Source organism: Pollachius pollachius (genome assembly GCF_949987615.1).
Source record: "Pollachius pollachius genome assembly, chromosome: 11".
Lineage (NCBI taxonomy): Eukaryota > Metazoa > Chordata > Actinopteri > Gadiformes > Gadidae > Pollachius > Pollachius pollachius.
Window position 1 is genome coordinate 12,551,782 of NC_136944.1, and position 19,488 is coordinate 12,571,269.

Here is a 19,488-nt window from a genome sequence, read left to right on the forward strand (position 1 = left end):
TTTATCACGACAATCAAATTAATTTAGCAATCGGAAAACTGTTCATTTATAATGATTTATAAGGTTCCATAAAGTTTTCATTTGTATCATTGACTGATGTCACCAGAATTATAATATATGGGGTAGTGCACCCTATTGTAGAGCATTTTATTTAAGAAATGGGATATAAAGCGATGGCATTGTGTTCAACGGTTGGATATAGATATGTGAAGGGAGGGTATAATGTCAGCAGTCACGATGCGGTATGATCCCATGTGACCTTAACAGACATTATAAATAACTCTCTCTCCCATCTCAGACCCTAGACAAAAAAGAAAAGTGGGGGTAATGCTGAACTCGATATGATTATTCACCGGCAACAGTGGGACCTTTAAACTATCGACAGCCTATTGCGTCGCTCGCTGAAGGAAAACGCCCCCAATGACGGATCACGTTGTTCTATGGGAGAGTTGCATGGGCGGGTCTTGTACATTTGACACACCCCCCCCACGTTAGAAATAACGTTTATGTTAGGGCAGGGGGGGCTTTCAAATGATGGAATACATATTAAACCAATGCGAGCCAGTCGAATTTAAATGAGGCTACCGCCCCTCTGCTCGTCCTTTTTTTTCTTTACCTATTTTATTGACGGTGACAGCTGTTAATGTTGCCCAAGGAAGCGATTGTGAAGTCCGGGTATATTTGAAAGGTAAGTAACGACATGTATATTTCCATATGGGTAATTTTGATCACTTCTTTAAGGAATACATCAGTGCGCAATGTATTCCTTTTCCGTTACAGGGCTGCAACTGTAGCGGTCTGCTGTCACGTTCGCATTTTGTATTCAACTAGACTTCAAGTAAGAGATCGTGTATATCTTTGATGCAAATGATTCACTCCAAGGCAAAAAGCAGTATTAAAAATAAAGACAGTGCAGTTTGTTTTGTTCATAACCGGCTCCGGTATATATACACACGACTAGCACTTCACTCTTGAAGGACACATCCAAGAGAGAATGAGATGTGACCACTGGTTTCCTGGGTATGTGTGAACAGTCACGTATCGGAGGGCTCTTGTGGCTGTTGTTTACTTTTCATTGTTTGACCCCGAATCAATCCAAACTGTTTATGTGGTATTTTTTTAAAATATCTCCTCTTGTCCTTTCAATTATTTCCACAGACATACCAGACATGTCTTACTACTAACTAGGGTTAGTACTAATGTACATAGACATGTTATGTAAGAGAAAAAGTGAATATTCATTTTGACTGGAGATATACTGTCATCATGACTAGGTATTCAGAAAGTTAAGAAAGGACACACATACACACACACGCACACACTTCCTCCCTTTCTTTGCATCCTTTCACCTTTGCTTCTATTGTTTCCCAACCCTGGCTGTGGTCAGTATTGCGACATATATCCCGCTGAAAGATATATAATCTCGGGTGATAAATTATGAATTTATTTAGGAGATAGAGATGGGGTAGTATGTGGTATTATAAAGGAAATCCTGTAAGATTATATCTTGATTTGGATACTCTGATCGGTTCAATTTGGTAAAAAAAGTCAACATTTATCTGACAGTTCCAGTATTTCCACAGCATTACCACAATGCTTCCAACATATTTTCACATTACTCCCACAGTATTTCCCCATTAAGGTGCTGACTCAAATGGCCTACTGACGAATCTGGTCGTGTTTTTGAATGTGCTTGTGTGGGCATGTGCTCGTGTTTTTAGGGGAGTGCATTGTGCCACCTCCAGCTCGTTGTGTAAGGTTGACATGGTATTACACACACACACACACACACACACACACACACACACACACACACACACACACACACACACACACACTGTTAGATTTGATGCACAAATGCATTTATGATGATGTTTTAACTTCAATGATGAGATAGTCTTGTTTATAGGGCAACAACATTTTCAACCTGGTGAACCAGCCTTGAAACCAAACGTGTTGCAGGCCATTGCTGGTTCATCCGGTTGTTTCTAACTTATTGTGAAATATCTAGCTTCATATCAAACTAAACCAAACCACAGTGTTTAGTAGGGTATTTATTATTGGAACCCTCTTTATTGCTGTATATTAATATGGAGTTGTAAGGTATTGATATTTTGACATCAGCTATAATTCCACTGCCTTTGTCTGCCATTAGGCTGCTTGACTGGTTGAGAGACTCATTATAAACCATGTGCTAGAAGCACAGTGGGGAAGATTGTCCACATTGTCCACAAGCAAGCTCATAGCAATGTTGTTCATTAATGTGCTGAGAAAAGGGTGATATGTGGTTAGAGCAATGTCTGAGGTCCTGGGTTTGAACCCGACTCTTTAGGTCTTTATATGTCGGGCTGGTACTTGGATTCTCTCCAGGTGAGCCAGAGGAAACCCAAACACATGCACTTTAGTAGCAGGACGCTGCCTCAATAGGGTCATTTATGTTCAGCCAGACTCCTCTATACAGCCTGTCCCTGTCCCTATGTAAATAGAACGATATAAATAAAAGGAAACGTAGAAGAGACCTTTTTCCTTTCATACATTTTTCTACTAAGGATATTTAGCTTTTGATAACATAACCATGCACTGAACTGACTGCTTCACCAAGCTTTGGTCACTGTGTTTTCCCAGCATGCCTCTGGCTCGCAGCCTGTCCGTGACCTCCCTGTCCGGCCTGGAGGACTGGGATGAGGAGTTTGATTTGGAGGATGCCGTCCTCTTTGAGGTCGCCTGGGAGGTGGCTAACAAAGGTACGCCGTAGGGGACGCTGCCAGGTTGTTCATTTCACATCCTAGCAGATCCGAGCTATTGAAGGATGAAATGCGGTAATGTATGAGGTGCGGTGGAAGGGTAACTAACCTGCCCACCCACGCCCCCTGTTGCTGGCCATGAAGGTGATCTCATGGCCAAGGAAAGCTTACAGGAAAATTACAATAATGTAATGTATTAACACAACAAGAGAACATATGGAGTTCCTTGTGCAGGATTGGCCACAGACCAAAGGGTTAATAGGTGCGCATGTGTACCTCCCCAGCTGAAAAGTGCTGGGTTTGATTCCCAATTTATCTTTGCTGCCTGTAGGTATCACTGAACAAGATGCCCTAACCCTAGCTGCTATTGAAGATCCTAACTGTGTGTGTGTGTGTGTGTGTGTGTGTGTGTGTGTGTGTGTGTGTGTGTGTGTGTGTGTGTGTGTGTGTGTGTGTGTGTGTGTGTGTGTGTGTGTGTGTGTGTGTGTTAAAACATGCCCGTGTGTGTACATGCACGTGTGTGTGCAGTTGGGGGGATCTACACTGTGATCCAGACCAAGGCGCGGCTGACCGCGGAGGAGTGGGGGGAGAACTACTTCCTGGTGGGTCCGTATGTGGAGAGCAACGTGCGCACCCAGGTGGAGCTCATCGAGCCCACCAACCCCATCCTCAAACGCACCATCGACAAGATGAACGCCAGCGGCTGTAAGGTAGTGTTGTGCACGCACACATATGCCCCTTTTCCACCGACGGTACCAGCTCAACTCACCACAACTTAGCGTGGCACGACCTGATTGGGTTCCAGGCACGTGGTGTTTCCATCTGGAAAGTAACTCTTCAACGTGGGCGAGTCGTCATAGCACGCAACTGCGCGAAACTGCGACACATACGCGACCACTGGACACGTAAACGGACAGGGTTACACACAGGAGTGTCTCCACCTCTGTCCCGGTCCACGGCGTGTTCTTGCTCTTTGATCCTGCCATGTTCAATAATCAATCACTATTGTTGACTGAACGCTGATGCTAGTATTTAAAGATGCCGGACGTCGGGTGTCGGGTGTCAGGCTCGGACCTCGCGCTCATCATTATTTGTCCTGGGGCGTCACTCTGGCCAATCAGTTGCCAGCAGCCTGTTTACGTCACACAAAAGTATCAACTCTCTTGGAACCTCAACGGAGGTGAGACTAAAAAAATACCAGGTACCAGGTACCAGATACCTCATTTTGGCCATCAAAACACAAAAAAAGGCGGGCTTAGTCAAGGCGAGTACAGTTGGTACTGTCAGTGGAAAAGGGGAAATACATACACACTGAATATACACTGAATATTGGAGCTACTTCCTGCATTAATGACATTTAGAGAAGTTTCATCAGGTACTATATAGCAGATACTCTTATCCAAGCATTGGAGTCTTAGGCAGGTTTTATGTCCATATATCTATCTCGCCGTGTGTGTGTGTGTGTGTGTGTGTGTGTGTGTGTGTGTGTGTGTGTGTGTGTGTGTGTGTGTGTGTGTGTGTGTGTGTGTGTGTGTGTGTGTGTGTGTGTGTGTGTGTGTGTGTGTGTGCACTCTAAACCCTGTAGCATTCTCCTATTAAAGGTTAAAGGCTGTATCCCTCTTTCCTCTCTCTATCTCTCTTTCTCTCTCTCATACGTGTGTGTGTGTGGGGCTCCTTGTATAGTGAGAACGCCTGTCTATGTTTGGGTGTGTGCTGCTGTGTCACTTTGTGAGAGAGGACACTGTGGGATTATGGGTCATGGCCATGGCTCGCGGTCGTGATGCTATTTTAAAGCGACATTTCTGATTTATTTTAAACCGGGAGACCTTTCAGTCCTTCCTACACAGCGGTTGTTAAACAAAATTCAGAAGATATGTAATTGTAGCAGAATAGATGGTTATATTTTGGGGTATGATCTTTGTAAATTATTATCCATGGTCTTTAAAATGTTGCTATGGTTCTTTGTCAGCTAAAGTGTGTTCTCATGTCGTTAAATACATCAAATTGCTATCTGTTCGTTTACCAAATGCTACATAGCACAGATAACATCCAGAACTTTCAATAATGGATCTTACTTTAGTACTTTAGTAAATCAAATTAGTGAAAATGTGGTTGGTTGGTTTGTTTGAGTTGCTGATATGCCCCCCCGCCCCCTTCCCCTCCAGGTGTACTTTGGTCGCTGGCTGATTGAGGGTAGTCCCTATGTGGTCCTCATCGATGTGGCATTCACCGCGTGGTCTCTAGACCGCTGGAAAAGCGAGCTATGGGAGAACTTCTCCATCGGTGTGCCGTGGTTCGACCGTGAGGCCAACGACGCTGTCCTCTTCGGCTTCCTCACTGCCTGGCTCCTGGGAGAGGTCAGGGGTCAACCATATTGTACCAGATCAAACAAAAAACACAATGCTCTGTAGAGCATTCTCTGTAGAATGTTAGTGTTGTGATTTAATAATCAGAGTGGAACATCTTGAGCGTTTCTTCAGTCTGACTGTTAAAAGTTATGCTAAAAGTGTGTTTTTTTTTCCTCTGTTACCACCAGTTGGAGGATAAGAGAGTAAAAGAGATTTCTTTTTGTCTAGTTCAAAAGTCGGGACAAAAAACGATTCAACCTCATTGTACATGTGTTCTTTCCACTCTTTGGCCCTTCACCCCCGCCCCCCTCCCCCACCCCCACCCTCCAGTATGCGGCCCAGTGTGAGGACCCCCCCCACATCCTGGCCCACTTCCATGAGTGGCTAGCGGGCTTGGGGCTGATGCTGTGCCGTCGAAGGCAGCTTCCCGTGGCCACCATCTTCACCACCCACGCCACCCTGCTGGGCCGGTACCTATGCGCTGGCAAAGTGGACTTCTACAACAACCTAGCCGAGGTCGGTGGGCAGGTTTTCGTGTGTGTCTATCATGTGTTGCCTGGTTCTGGCCCTTGATTCCCCGCCCACTTTTTGCAAATGTTCTGTGATTCAGGGTCTGCTGTTGGTGTCTCAGTAGGAATTATTACTGAGATAGTCAGAGCAACAGAAAACAATCTGACACCCAACACGATTTCTGACATTAAAGTTTGGATTCTGCCTCTAAAGTATCATTAAACTCTATGGATTCTGCCATCGAAGCCGTTTGAAACGAAAACGTTATTGCTCTGTATATCAACAACAGAGAGCAACGTCAATCAACAAATCTTTATCCAGCTCACGATTGGTTTAGGTGGAAGCAACCCCTTGCTCAGTTTCTGAAAACAGTTCTGCAGACTCGGTTACGTATTGAACTACAACTCAAGATGATTATCAGTACTCATGTGGGTCTTTAGATGTTGGTAGGTCATCCATACATTTTTATATCATCCATCCATCATCAATCAACGATCTATATACCCATCAATCGAGCCATTATCCAACCATCTATCAATCATCCATCTATCTCTCAATCCATCTAGCCGTCATCCATCCCTTGACTCTCTCTCTCTTTCTCTCTCTTTCTCTTTTTCACATACAGTTCAACGTGGACAAGGAGGCGGGCGACCGACAGATCTACCACCGCTACTGTCTGGAGCGATCTGCGGCGCGCTGTGCTCATGTCTTCACCACCGTGTCGCAGATCACTGCCATCGAGGCAGAGTACCTCCTCAAGAGGAAACCAGGTGAGATGGAGACGCCAACCAATCGGTGACCAGGACTCCACCTGAATAGTTTAAGAACTAGGTACAATGAGATGCAAATATTAAAACAAAAAGGTTTTATATATTACTCGAGCCCAATGGATTTAAAAAGAAAGATATTATGAAAGGACCCACAGATAATGGTAGTTATGTTTTCTTAAATGAAATGGATAAATGATTTTGTTTGTTGATTTTCATTTGATATATTTTGTAACCTTCCCAATGTTTGACTTGTTTTCTGAAATGTAGCTGATATACCTCTCTCCCTCTCCCCCTCCCTTCCCCAAAACCCAGACATCATCACTCCCAACGGTCTGAACGTGAAGAAGTTCTCAGCCATGCATGAGTTCCAGAACCTCCATGCTAAAAGCAAGAGTCGCATCCAGGAGTTCATCAGAGGACACTTCTACGGGTCAGGGATTCCTCTCCACTTGATAATTAATAGTATAATAGTATAACAATAATCTTCATAGGGTTGGTGAAACATTTGTGGGTTCTGTTGAACCCCTTGTTTATTTACTTTGCTTTCATGTTCGTCAGGCACCTTGACTTCAACCTGGACAAGTGTGTGTTTCTCTTCATTGCTGGACGATATGAATTCTCTAACAAGGGAGCGGACATTTTCTTAGAGGCCTTGGCTAGACTCAACTACCTGCTGAGGGTGAGGTGTGTGTGTGTGTGTGTGTGTGTGTGTGTGTGTGTGTGTGTGTGTGTGTGTGGAGGATAAAACTCACCCACATGGTGGCCCATACCATTTTGTTTGGAACAGGTGAACCACAGCGACGTGACGGTGGTGGCCTTCTTCATCATGCCCGCCAGGACCAATAACTTCAATGTGGAGACGCTGAAGGGCCAGGCGGTCAGGAAGCAGCTCTGGTGAGATGATGGGATGGCGGTTGAGAGTGGTGTTTCTTTTAATTTGTGTTTAGGTGTAATTTCCAACAAGCTTGTGCAAATTACATTTTGTAAAATAAATATGCCTGTAAGATCACAGTGGCATGCTGCTAATGGAAGATATGCTTAACTACTGCATTGGCTCAAAAGCCAAAATAAATGAAGCATTACCATAGTTGACAAAGCAAAAATATTAAGTGACAAACTCAATATTGAACGAAAAAGCGACGCTTGGACATTTTCATTATAGACCAGCTTCACATGTGTAATCCCATTTGAGTGGCCGTGTCGGCTTTTGCACTGGCACTAACAAGTTTTCCCCCCAACAGGGATACAGCGCAGACGGTAAAGGAACGATTTGGCAAAAAACTTTACGAGTCTCTGCTAGTGTAAGTTCATATTGAATTATAATGTATATGACATAATGTAATTATTTAGTAATTCTATTAAACAGATTATATGATTATATACTATGAAATTTAATTTTTCTCATATTAAGATGCCATTTTCTCACCTCAACCTACCTCCTATTACTACCCTGTGTGTGCGGCAATCGCCTTTTATAAAATAATGTATTTATTGTTGATAAAGCCCTTCAAACATGTTTTGGGGATGCTTAGTGGGCAGCTACCAGACGTGTCCAAGATGCTGGACAAGGAGGACTTCACCATGATGAAGCGAGCCATCTTCTCCACTCAGAGGCAGTGTCAGCCACCTATCTGCACCCACAACATGCTGGAGGACAGCAGCGACCCCATCCTCAACTGCATCCGCCGCATCGGCCTCTTCAACTGCTCCGCCGACCGCGTCAAGGCATGGCCGTGCCACAACTTACAGCAGTTGTTGTTTTTCTACTTATTCTTTCAATTTAGTTAATGTATACCTGTAGGCATTCTTCAGAGAAATGCAAGTAGCCTATAGTTGCTACAGGAGCAGCCGTAGTAAGCTCCATGTAGTTCTCAGTAAACAGCTGATCTAAACTATTAACCTATTTTTATATCTTTGATCAAATATATTAATATACATCTGTTATCGTAGGTCATCTTCCATCCAGAGTTCCTGTCGTCTACCTCTCCCCTCCTGCCTATGGACTACGAGGAGTTTGTGAGGGGCTGCCATCTTGGCGTGTTTCCCTCCTACTATGAACCCTGGGGGTACACTCCAGGTATGTCTCGCCGCCTGCTAGTTGATTCAGTTTTAAAAGCTTTATTGGCATGGTGAATTTAACACACAAAGACGTACTATTGAGCAAATGCAGGCAGGCAGGAGTTGGTCAGTGAATACAAACGAAGGTCCTTAACGAGCATTCAGGGGTTGGACAGTGAATACAAACGAAGGTCCTTAACGAGCATTCAGGGGTTGGACAGTGAATACAAACGAAGGTCCTTAACGAGCATTCAGGGATTGGACAGTGAATAAAAAACGAAGGTCCTTAATGAGCATTCAGGGGTTGGACAGTGAATACAAACGAAGGTCCTTAACGAGCATTCAGGGGTTCGACAGTGAATACCAAAACTTGTGATACTGTTTTTTTTTTTAATGACCCACTCGAACACAATTGAACCAAACTACAAAAAGTTATAGTGCTATAGTGTAAGTATAATTTCAAAGGAATATAAGAAGAAGTACATACTATATGAAACCTCATAGAAAATTCCATCAACATCCATTTTTCTTTCTAATTTGTTTCCTTCTCTGCCGGCAGCTGAGTGCACAGTGATGGGTATTCCGTCTATCTCCACCAATCTGTCAGGCTTCGGCTGCTTCATGGAGGAACACATTGCAGATCCTTCTGCGTACGGTAAGATAATCTAATAAATTCAATGTGATCTTCACTGCCATGGTGTTTCCACTTAATGTTAGTCTTGCGAACCTTTCAAGTTCTATGTATTTTTCTGCTAGGGATTTACATTCTGGACCGGAGGTTTCGGGGAGTGGACGAGTCGTGCAACCAGCTCACTTCCTTCCTGTTCCAGTTCTGCAAGCAGAGCCGGCGCCAGCGGATCATCCAGAGGAACCGCACCGAACGCCTCAGTGACCTGTTGGACTGGAGATACCTCGGCAGGGTAAGGGAGCCTGGAGCCCGCGGGAATGGGCTCACAATACCCTTAAGTCTCAGATATACTTCAAACTAAATCGAAATCGGTGTGTTCCCACAGACATTTGCGACCAAATCAAAGCGCTGCATTGGTAAATAGTCAAAATATCATGTGGATGATTTGGTTTGTTGTCCTCTGAGTAAAGTCTCCTCCAACCATGACTCGTAAGAAAAACGACTGCAAATATTGCAGTGACTGCATTGTGAAGACCAACAGCCAATGCAAACACACTTATTTCAATTTTGTTAAATTAAAGGGGTCATATTATACCCAGGGGCGCTGCCAGGAATTTTGGGCCCCCCCCCCCCCCCCCCTAACATCTATCGACTGTTTTTTCAAAACAAAAAACATTTCAAGACATTTCAAAAAAAAATAAAAAAGGCAATAATATATTATATTATTAATTGCCATCCGCGGGCCGTGGGCCGTGCTGCGTTGGGCTGGGCCCTTAGAATCAGTACCACTTTTCCCCTCCAGGCAGCGCCCCTGATTATACCACCAGGTGTGAGTCACACTCACACCTGGTGGTATAATATGTCCCCTTTAAGGTTTATTGTGGCATTTAGTGTTCACTTAAAATCACAGCATTAAAACTTTGCACCTACCTGTTGTCACAAGTGGTACTACACATGTGGAGTGGTGAGTAACTGTGACCTGGTACTAAAAACTAAAGCACCCCCTGTAGATGGCCACGGTCGTTGTAGTTTGTTCTGATTGGCCCAAAAAATGATGATTTGTGACAGATTTATCAAAATTTTATCTACTACTGTTACCAGTGTGCAACTGCCAAAACAGTTGTATGTTGGGGTGAGTTTAGGTGTTTTTCTTATGGTTATATATTATATTGGTTAATTTCCATGTTAAATATTTGAATTTACATTGCAGGTTAACCAATGCAGATTTAAAATGAGTCATAACAAAATGAATAGTGATGACTGCCAGTGATTGTATATTCTGTCTTCCTCCGTCTTGGACCAGTATTATATATCAGCGCGGCATATGGCACTGGCCAAGGCCTTCCCTGACACCTACATGTACGAAGCTCAAGACCCTACCTCGGTACGTCCTTCATTTGCTTAACTTTGCTTTCAATGGGCTTTATTTGGAAGATTTTTATAACTAGCGTTAGCTATTTTTTATTTCCTCTTGATTTCCTCTTCTTCTTCTTCTCTCCAGTCATCTGGGTTCCGGTACCCTCGCCCTGCATCTGTGCCTCCCTCCCCATCCCTCTCCCGCCACTCCTCGCCTCACCACAGCGACGACGAAGACGAGCGCTATGATGAGGACCTGGAGGCGGAGAAGGACCGCGTGAACATCCGCCAACCCTTCGTGGCTAAAACCAAAGCTGGCGACGGGGTTCCGAGCGAGAGCGACTGATGCACACGCACACACACGCACACGCACACACACACACACACACACACACACCTCTCTAGGGAACCTTTTTGAAAATCTTTGCTGATTGATGTCCATGTTAGGGGGGGGCAGGGTGTAAAATTTCAAAGGAACATAATCATATTAGCCTCAGCCTCAATGTCTTCCCAACATGCCAAGTGGGGAAGACTTATTTTGGAATTATCGACGTACATTATCGACGTACATCAATCATAAATAAAAAAGTAACTAATAAAATAAATAAAAGTTCTGTTTTAAGTAGTAGCAGCAGTTTAACAATTGATTTACTACTAATGTTGATTATTTTACTGATTAAAAATAAATAGGGTATTCTGCACCATAGCAAGTTTAACTTTTGTACTTACACTGAATAATGAGGGGTATTTAAAAAAATAACTAGTTTATTTTGTCACCTCTACACAAACTGAAAGCAACAGAGGCCCATCTCTGGGCACAAGTGGAAGCTTTTCAGACTTTCATTCAGAACTTTGCACAGCCTCAAAAGATCCTTCCTAACATATCTACGAGCTTGAGAAGGTGACTTTATTTTACAACACTGTTTTATACCTGTACTTGCCTACCTCGTGGTGGCAGTTGTCTTGTTTTTAATGCCTATACACACACACATCACACACCACACTCTCACTATCACGTACTGCCTCAGAACCCCATGCTGTATGAATCTCTTCTACATTAAGATTTCAGCACTGTGCGTTTGTTTATTTGTTAGCCATTTGGTAACAGGGCCTTGTGATAACCACACTCATGTCCGTCTGAGCGGGTGACAGTATAGCTGTAAACTGGCCAGTCAGTATTTATTAATGATGAAGGAACGATGAGGAGCGTTCCTTTGTGCAGGTTATACAGTGGTCTGGTCTAAAAAAAGTGGTTTTGAATGGACTGCATCATAACAGTGAAGGCTTAAGTGACGCTGTGGTACGTTTTTAAGTATATGTGTTATTGTCTGTTACTGAAGGAATATTGAGGGGAAAAAAAGCGTATGCACTCTGTTATTGTTGTCTTTTGTTGACCTATTGTACAAGATAAATACAAATAAAGTCTATATGTACACTATATGTTTACTACAAACAACAACGCTCTCTTCTCCTTTTGTTTTGAAATGGGTTTTTAATGACAGATTCAGGTTTGCAAGTTGGCAACAATATCCGACTTCGGAGTTCCACACGTATTATAAAAAATCTAGGATTTCACTTGTGTGTGCTTGATTACATGGAAAGTTTGGAATTAATGTGGTAGCAGATACTTGGGTGGAAACATCCATCACAACTTTTGATCCCTCCATCTGAGGGTGAAGACAGCCATCAGCACAAGTAAACTTGCCCACCGTGCCCTTTACAAACTAGAGAGAGAGAGATGATTTAGAAGACAAGAAAATGATGGTCATGATGGACAAACCAGGCTAGCCTTCAGACATTCGAAGACTCACTCCCAACGTATAATGCAGAAATGTTCATTTGACTAATATGATGGGTGAATGGGTCTGTGTTTTTTTTCGGCACCCATATCCTATCTTAATGTGCAGCTAAGCAGTAGAATGACATTGGATTTACTTTATTAGTTTTGATTCTTAAAGCTAGAGTAGGAATACATTTAAGAAGGATTTAATTGCGTTTGTTGAAATTCTCTTTACATCCTCTCAGCAGTCAATAAATCATTTGCCCTGTATAAAAAAAAAGCCAAATCATATCTCTGTGGCTGTTTCAGGCCTGCAATGAGGCCGTCCAACCATTTAATTTGGTCTTGATGAAATGGAGAGGGATGGGATTTTTTCGGTAGGATACAAATTCTAGCATACTCTGGCTTGCTTCTCCAAATTGTCCAGACTATTTTTACTACTGTTCTGTACCTCATCTAATTTCCTCAACAGTCATAAGAACAAGAAGCGGCCGTGACACCATCGCTGGCCGCTGCTGATAAGAGCAGGGTCCTCAGCGCGTTCAGCTCACCCAGTAGACTGTGCCAGAAAGAGCTGTAGGTGGCGCTGCCGGTCACGGCTCCCAGCTGGGCAGGGTTCCTCCTCACCGTGTGGACCGAGAAGCCATGGGCTCCACTCACCTCCACCTCCACCATGTGGTAGTCCCTCAGCCTGGCCCACACACCCCCGGAGAGGGGGCAGGTTAGGACTTTGGAACCCTACTTTATTTCAAATCTTTTTATTTTGCCTAATGGAAATAGTACATGGTGTGGATAGTAAGGGCGATGTCAACTGCTGATGAGAACGACATTTCCTAAAATTCAGCTCAATATTTTTGTATAGTCATTAAAAGCCACTTGAGGAATTAATGGCATTAATGAAATCAATACGATTTATTCATGAAATAAATAATACAGTTGTTTCCTAGCTCGGTATACTGATATTCTCATCATAACATTGAAAAGACCAACTAATGAATAACATTTCATATCTTTGCGCACTATTCAGTTGTGCTACTGCAATTTACTGAAAGTTTACTTTGAAAACCAATTTTTAAGTGTTTTTAGTAGAACACTGCATCCTTTCACAGGCCAGGCCTTTGGTACAAAAAACAACAACACCGCTCTGCAGTGGCAGTTTGTGAACAGAGTTATGTATTCTGCGTTGTATAATTATAGTTTGGTGTAGGGGAAGACTCACGCTGTATCCGACACAATCTCCCCAAGAACCCCAGCAAAGCCCAAGGTTCCTGCTGCCACAGCAACCGCTGCCATGGTGTTCACATTGTTGGGGGCCAACGGGCACAGCTCAGCCACAGAGCCCCTGAATAAGACCCGCCTCCCCTCGCCCTCAGTCCAATCAGAGAGCGTGTCCTCTGTGAGCCTGAAGCAGGAGGGGTGTTTGGACATCCTTACGAACACACCCTGTGGAATCATGTGCATAGGTGGAGGAGAATAGTCTAGTGGTTCGGGTTTAGTATCCCCAATGTCTGCAGTCTGTGTGTCTTAACCCCCTACCTAACCCTTATGACATAGTATCTGAATTGACTGTAGGTTACTTTGGGTAAAAGTTTGTCATTACTGTGAGAGCCCCGCTGTCGTTAAGCCTCTGGATGTCCTGGCCTCCCCACAATGCACCACTGGGGACGTAGAGCGTGTTGCCATGAAGACTGGCCGCATGCCGAAGTTGCTGGTTCAGCTCGGGGTCACAGAGTGCCGAGGGAGAGCCTACCTAATAGAAATGAATGATTAAGTAATTAAAAAGGTTGTATTTCGAATATCATTTAGATTTATTTCTTTGCATCAGCCTACCAAGACAAACTCCTAGTAAGGGTTAACCTAAATGGCAAACAATTTGCCATTTTTAATTTCCCAATATAAATCCTGGGGTTGTCCAGAGGCTCGGGACAATTTATATTGGCTCCTGGATATTTGTAGTTCCTCAGTCATTTTGGATAAAAGTCTTCAAAATGTCTCAATGTAAATGTACTTTCAACATGCCAAGAAGATAGATATTGATTCATTCACACTAAGTCCAACAAGAAGTAGGGCAAAACTCACCAGGAAGTGTGCATGAGAGAGAAACTGAACACCAAAGTCCTTGACGATCTGAGGATGGCACACCTCTACGATCACCTCGCATACCCTGTAAAAGCACACCTGTTACACATCGCAGGCGTCAAAGTGTCGCCATTTCCATTCTTATGCCTTTTTGTTTGAATGCTATGAGAAGTTGAATGACATTTGTATGTTTTAAAAGCATTTTTGCATTATTATTTATTTGGTGAGTGGATGTGTGTGGCTATACCTGGTTTTAAAAGCAGATAGGTCTTCAAGTATTAGGTGGTCAGGAACTAAACCCTTTAGCTTGTGAGGGTTTCTATTCCAAGCAAACGCCAGAGTAAGACCCAGGCTAGCTCCATCTTTTATGATCCTCTCCACTAAGTACTGCCCTGCAAAACACACACACACACACACACACGCGTGCAAATAATAGATTAATTTGATGCAATGCATGAACTGGATAACATGAAGTGAAAGGATGGACAAGGTAGGTCATGCAGGTGTGTGTGCAAACCTAAATGTCCATATCCCACCACTCCTATCCTCAAGGTAGAAGAGCGGGTAGCCATGCCCTTCACTTAACAAAAAAAAAGAAAAACAGGCCAATCAGAGAACAGAATGTTGACAATCGTAACACTCAATGTTTACACTCAATATCAACATATGAATTTGGTGAATCTATTTTCTTTTAAAAAAGCACAAAAAAATAGTGCTTTCAGCTTTTTGTCAGGAAACATTTAAGATACAGGCTAGCTGACACTTGTAGACCTGTTTTAGCGCGTAGTCAAGGCATCCACTAGTTAAGTGCACCCTAATCGACACGCTATTTTCTGTTTTGAAGAGTGCTAAATGCAAACGCTAACACAGCTACGAAAACATACAATTCGCCAGCTAGCTACAAATCATCCAATTGTGAACCACAATACTCGCATTCGTATCAGCCTCAATGTGCAAGTCCTTTGATCTTTAAACTTTAACCTTCACTTCGTGTCATTAAGTCCCACGATGTTCAAGACACAACCTTCTATATCGCTCATTTATGGCTTCACTCACAAGTTGATTCGGCAGATCGAAGCGTCGTCTCTCTCAACTTCTCTATCCACCTCTGAACAACTAATGACCCCAGCCCTCACTCAGAGAAGTGGGTGTGCGCTGTTCAAAGTTCAACTAAGGAAACATTAAGTAAACAAACATGATCCATTGCAACATTGTTGCAACTCTGTTCCAGTGTATTGCAACTCTGTTCCAATTATAATTAGGAATGCATGTGGACCTGTTGTGCTTGTGTGTGTATTGTGCCATCAAGAAAGAACTGACATATAGGCATATCGCCTTTGTGACCTGCAAGGCTTTGGAGGAGGAATCCGACACAGCGAAGACAAGTGTTCACATCACTCCCTTCAGAGACGGTGAGCCTTGATCTGGCTTGTACATAACATTATTTGTGTCCCCTTCCAAATGCATTGCAAATCATGTATGTGTGCCCCTAATATTTTAATAGCCCAATGACAAACAGTAAATAAAGAAATGTATACATAGGTCGTTATACTGTACATATGTCGTTTTACACACACACACACACACACACACACAGACACACACACACACACACACACACAATTAATTTGCTATCTGCTCAGGTAAACTTCGGTCTTGGTGCAGTGATGTCACAGCTGCAGTGGTCAAAGTGCACAGATTGGGACGTGAAAGGGCCTAGGGAGCCTAGCGAGGATCCATAGGTCCCCCAGTGGATGTGTCGGTCCGAAGTCCACAACTCTATCAGAAGGCAGGAGGGAGAGAGGAGGGATAGAGAAGGACTGCAGTCAAACAACGAGTACGTACTGCTGATGAGTTTAGGTCCAGCACAGTGGTCCTCATCGTAACAAGACCGTAGCACAACGACGGTGGGGCCAGGTCAGACATTAAATAGCAGCTTGAGAAGATGGACATCCTGGAGACCCACGCCTATGACCGGAGACAGCGGCGAAACATGGTGAGACAACTTTCCACCCTCCTCAGCCTTAGATAACCCAAAGCGTACATCAAAATGTATTTGTGCAACGATGACTGCAAGATGAGGTACTCTTACTTTAAAAATTACATTTTTATCATCAAAACATTTCCACACATAATTCTGTCTCCTGAACGCCACAAACCATGGTGCAAGTAATTCATGCTGTCCGTATAACTCTTAACCCCCTCTTTCTCTACCTTGCTACCCTGCTACCCCCTCTCCAGTCTTGTGCTCTGTTGCTATCGCTCTCGCCGTTCTTCTTGGCGTCAGCCGCCTACCTCTTCCTGTGGGCCCATGACTCCTCCCCCCCCTCCATCATCGTTGCGGGGTTCAAAGCGGCGCCCGTGCTTCTATTAGCTGCAGTGGTGCTTGGCTGGAACGGATGGAAGAGCCTGGTAGGCGTGGCTGGGGGCCTGCTGCTGTCGGCCGTGGGAGACTGCTGCCTAGTGTGGCCAGAGCTCTTCATACATGGTGAGCAAGGCCAGCGCGTGGAGATCATTAGCCATGTGAGGCCATCCAAATATTCGAATCGTCGCCTCACAATGATTTAGATTTGGCCGTGGCCAAGCACAAATAGAATCCGCATAAAACCAATTGCATTTTTCCATCGATTCTTTTACATTTTCTCGGGGGTCGTGTTTTTTTAAAACTGCAAACTGCCATGCTCCTTGCCTCATCATGACCTGAAATTCCCTCCCCAGAGCACTGACTGGTCCTTTAATTTTGCAATTTTTGGGAGGAGCTTTATGGCTCCAGGCCAGACTTGTCTGCAGAGAGGAATCTCATGTGACCTGGCAGTCCGGGAAGGCCTCATGAGGCTAGGAGATCAAACATCGATGGTGGAGATGCACGGTGGCCGTGGAGGCATTGTGGGGAGAAAGATGATCCACAAGGTCCAATGCTGGAGGGATTTTTTTTGTCTTTTTTTTGAAGAGACATTCACCCTGTTGAGTTGACAAATATGGACAAGGACAATCGAGATGATAACAAAAGACTGAAAAGAGGAATAGATTTGGTTAATAGGTAAAAGCTACGTCTCACAAATCAGACTAATTCAATTAATATTTAAAGTCTTGTGGGAGATGAGCTCTGATCTGGGTGAACCAAGTGTTTCTCTTTGTAGATAGGGATCTGTAAGCGTGTCATGGGCTATACTAAGCCAGCTGTAAAAAAATTCTCTGTAAAAATTGTAAACCAACAAAAGTTGGTTTACCCTTGCACTTATTGTTTTCTGGCCCAGGATCTGTGCTTTCTCCCCCCAACAGTTCTGCTTTATCATAGTAGAACTTCTGGATCTAAAGTAACAGTGGAAGTTATTCTAAGATTTGAAAGAAAGACTGAAGAATGTTATTTTGGACATGCATGAAGTATCTTTAATTAAATAAACTTTAGGACAACCCTGATATGGCAGATCAATTATCATACTTTTTAACTTGTAGCTGGAATATTACAAAAACTTTCATTGGGCGTTTTTCTTTTTAAATTACAGATTAAATGTAGGCTAAACCGATTCAATTAACCTATATTCCTGCACCAAGTTCTCGAAGCAGACATTTTTTTTTCTTTTGGGTTTAATTGGGTCAGTAAGGCCAAATTGACACATTGATTTGGTCATAACATGTCCTCTGTCCGTTTGTTTCAGGGATGGGTGCATTCGCCGCGGCACATCTACTGTTCTCACTAGCCTTCCTCACCGCCCGCTACGTGCCGCGTCGCCGCTCTTCCTCACTAAGCGTCCTCCTCTACATCGTCGTGTTTGGTCTGGGAGCTGCCTTCTATGTCTACATCTACCCGTTCCTACAAAAAGCCCCCGACACGGTACTCCTAACCCCCGGCGTTGGCGTCTACGTGGGTTTGCTCACCCTCATGGCAAACCTAGCGCTGAGAACCAGCAAGGTTGTGACCATATTAGGGAGTTTGTCTTTCCTGGTCTCCGACAGCGTGCTGGCACTACAGGTGTTTAAGGTGTGCTCGACGATGGAACACGGCCACGTGGTCGTCATGGTTACGTATTACCTGGCGCAGATGCTGATCGCCATGGGTGACGTGTTGGCGGTGGAAGACCAGGATGACTTTTCAAAATGGAAGAGGTCTTAGTTTGGTGTTTAAGACCAGGTCCGGATATTCACCTTTGTATGGTTGTGGCTCAAAACACGTCATCAGGGGAAAGTGGATGACAAATCTAAAGACTATAAAAGGAATTGTTTATTGCCTTATTAATTTCTGAGTTTATTGCTCCACTGTCCTTGCTAGAGATGTCGAAAAAACTGTAAGCCTATATATATTTTAAATCACTGACCCATTGTGCCTTTCTGATCGGCCCATCACAGGCCAGCCCATCACAAGTTTTTTTTCACATTCTGTCGTTTTATGTAAAAAAACCACAACGGCCTTTTAAATCCTTTAATGTGATTGGATTGCCATGGCGTCAACTGCGGCTTTAAACAATAGTAAACTTATTCTAGATTAATTTGTATTGACACTGGATCTGTCAACAAAACTATAAGAAAAGTTTACAGTGCCTGATTTGTTATGTAAAGAAAGATAATAAATTCAACTACTTGGGATAATGTGCTTTAGTTGGAATGTATGACCTCACTTAAATATTAACTTTTCAATCTGCAGAGATATCCTCCATATTGCCCTTGATCTGATGTGTCAATGTTGGTTAAAGTGCGTACATAATTATAAAGGGAAACCAGGTAGCCTCTTCACGATTCCAGGTAAGACAGACAGATCTTTAGTGGAGGAAACAATCAAGTTGAGGGGAACAGCAAAATACTTGCGCACGATGACCTTGGGGCCAGATTTAAAGGTTAAAGAGCTGCTTTCCCATCAGATCGTCAGGACCTGACTTTGAGAAGACGGAAATTGAGATAAGCACTAAATAGCAAAACACGACCTCTATGGAGACTACTTTTAACATTCCATGTTATAATCTCCTCATTAAGTGTCTGTTTGATGAGGAAAATCAGTGATTCCAGTTCCAATAATTTACCCTATTAATCTTTCAATCATCCTGAGTATCTTGCCATCTCCCTCTATCATTAGCCACCTGAGACCATCCAGACAGTTTAGTACTAAAATGTTACAATGAATAAAAATGTGTTGCATTGTATGTTGGACTGTTGAGTACAGATGTTTTTCTCAATACATATATTCACGTATAACATGCCTCACACTGGCAATACAGTTTGG

The 19,488-nt window shown here is 43.4% G+C and overlaps 3 protein-coding genes across 4 annotated transcripts; 2 read left to right on the top strand and 1 right to left on the bottom strand.

Annotated features, from left to right (window-relative positions):
• Window positions 1–569: 569 nt before the first annotated feature.
• gys1 (glycogen synthase 1 (muscle)) lies at window positions 570–11,822 on the top strand. Of its 2 annotated transcripts, XM_079746517.1 has the most exons (17): window positions 629–688; window positions 781–838; window positions 2,626–2,744; window positions 3,273–3,454; window positions 4,910–5,101; window positions 5,423–5,608; window positions 6,228–6,372; window positions 6,685–6,802; window positions 6,931–7,051; window positions 7,160–7,266; window positions 7,614–7,673; window positions 7,905–8,097; window positions 8,323–8,449; window positions 8,990–9,085; window positions 9,187–9,350; window positions 10,362–10,442; window positions 10,560–11,822. In XM_079746517.1, the coding sequence occupies exons 3-17, from the start codon at window positions 2,627–2,629 to the stop codon at window positions 10,758–10,760; spliced, it is 2,091 nt and encodes a 696-aa protein (XP_079602643.1). In that variant the 5' UTR covers window positions 629–688; window positions 781–838; window position 2,626; the 3' UTR covers window positions 10,761–11,822. The 2 variants fall into 2 exon arrangements, with proteins under 2 accessions (XP_079602642.1, XP_079602643.1); XM_079746516.1 differs by lacking the exon at window positions 781–838 and having other exon boundaries at window positions 570–688.
• Window positions 11,823–11,998: 176 nt separating this feature from the next.
• aspdh (aspartate dehydrogenase domain containing) lies at window positions 11,999–15,373 on the bottom strand. Its single transcript, XM_079745983.1, has 8 exons — window positions 15,330–15,373; window positions 14,791–14,853; window positions 14,521–14,665; window positions 14,274–14,358; window positions 13,795–13,944; window positions 13,414–13,637; window positions 12,746–12,885; window positions 11,999–12,138 (listed from the first exon to the last, which is right to left on the bottom strand). Exons 2-8 carry the CDS (start codon window positions 14,843–14,845, stop codon window positions 12,101–12,103), a joined length of 837 nt encoding a protein of 278 aa, XP_079602109.1. The 5' UTR covers window positions 14,846–14,853; window positions 15,330–15,373; the 3' UTR covers window positions 11,999–12,100.
• An 845-nt stretch (window positions 15,374–16,218) lies between these two features.
• On the top strand, window positions 16,219–18,387 carry tmem86b (transmembrane protein 86B; the record flags this gene model as incomplete). Its single annotated transcript, XM_079746897.1, has 3 exons — window positions 16,219–16,269; window positions 16,515–16,761; window positions 17,933–18,387. 3 exons carry the CDS (start codon window positions 16,219–16,221, stop codon window positions 18,385–18,387), a joined length of 753 nt encoding a protein of 250 aa, XP_079603023.1.
• Window positions 18,388–19,488: the final 1,101 nt, after the last annotated feature.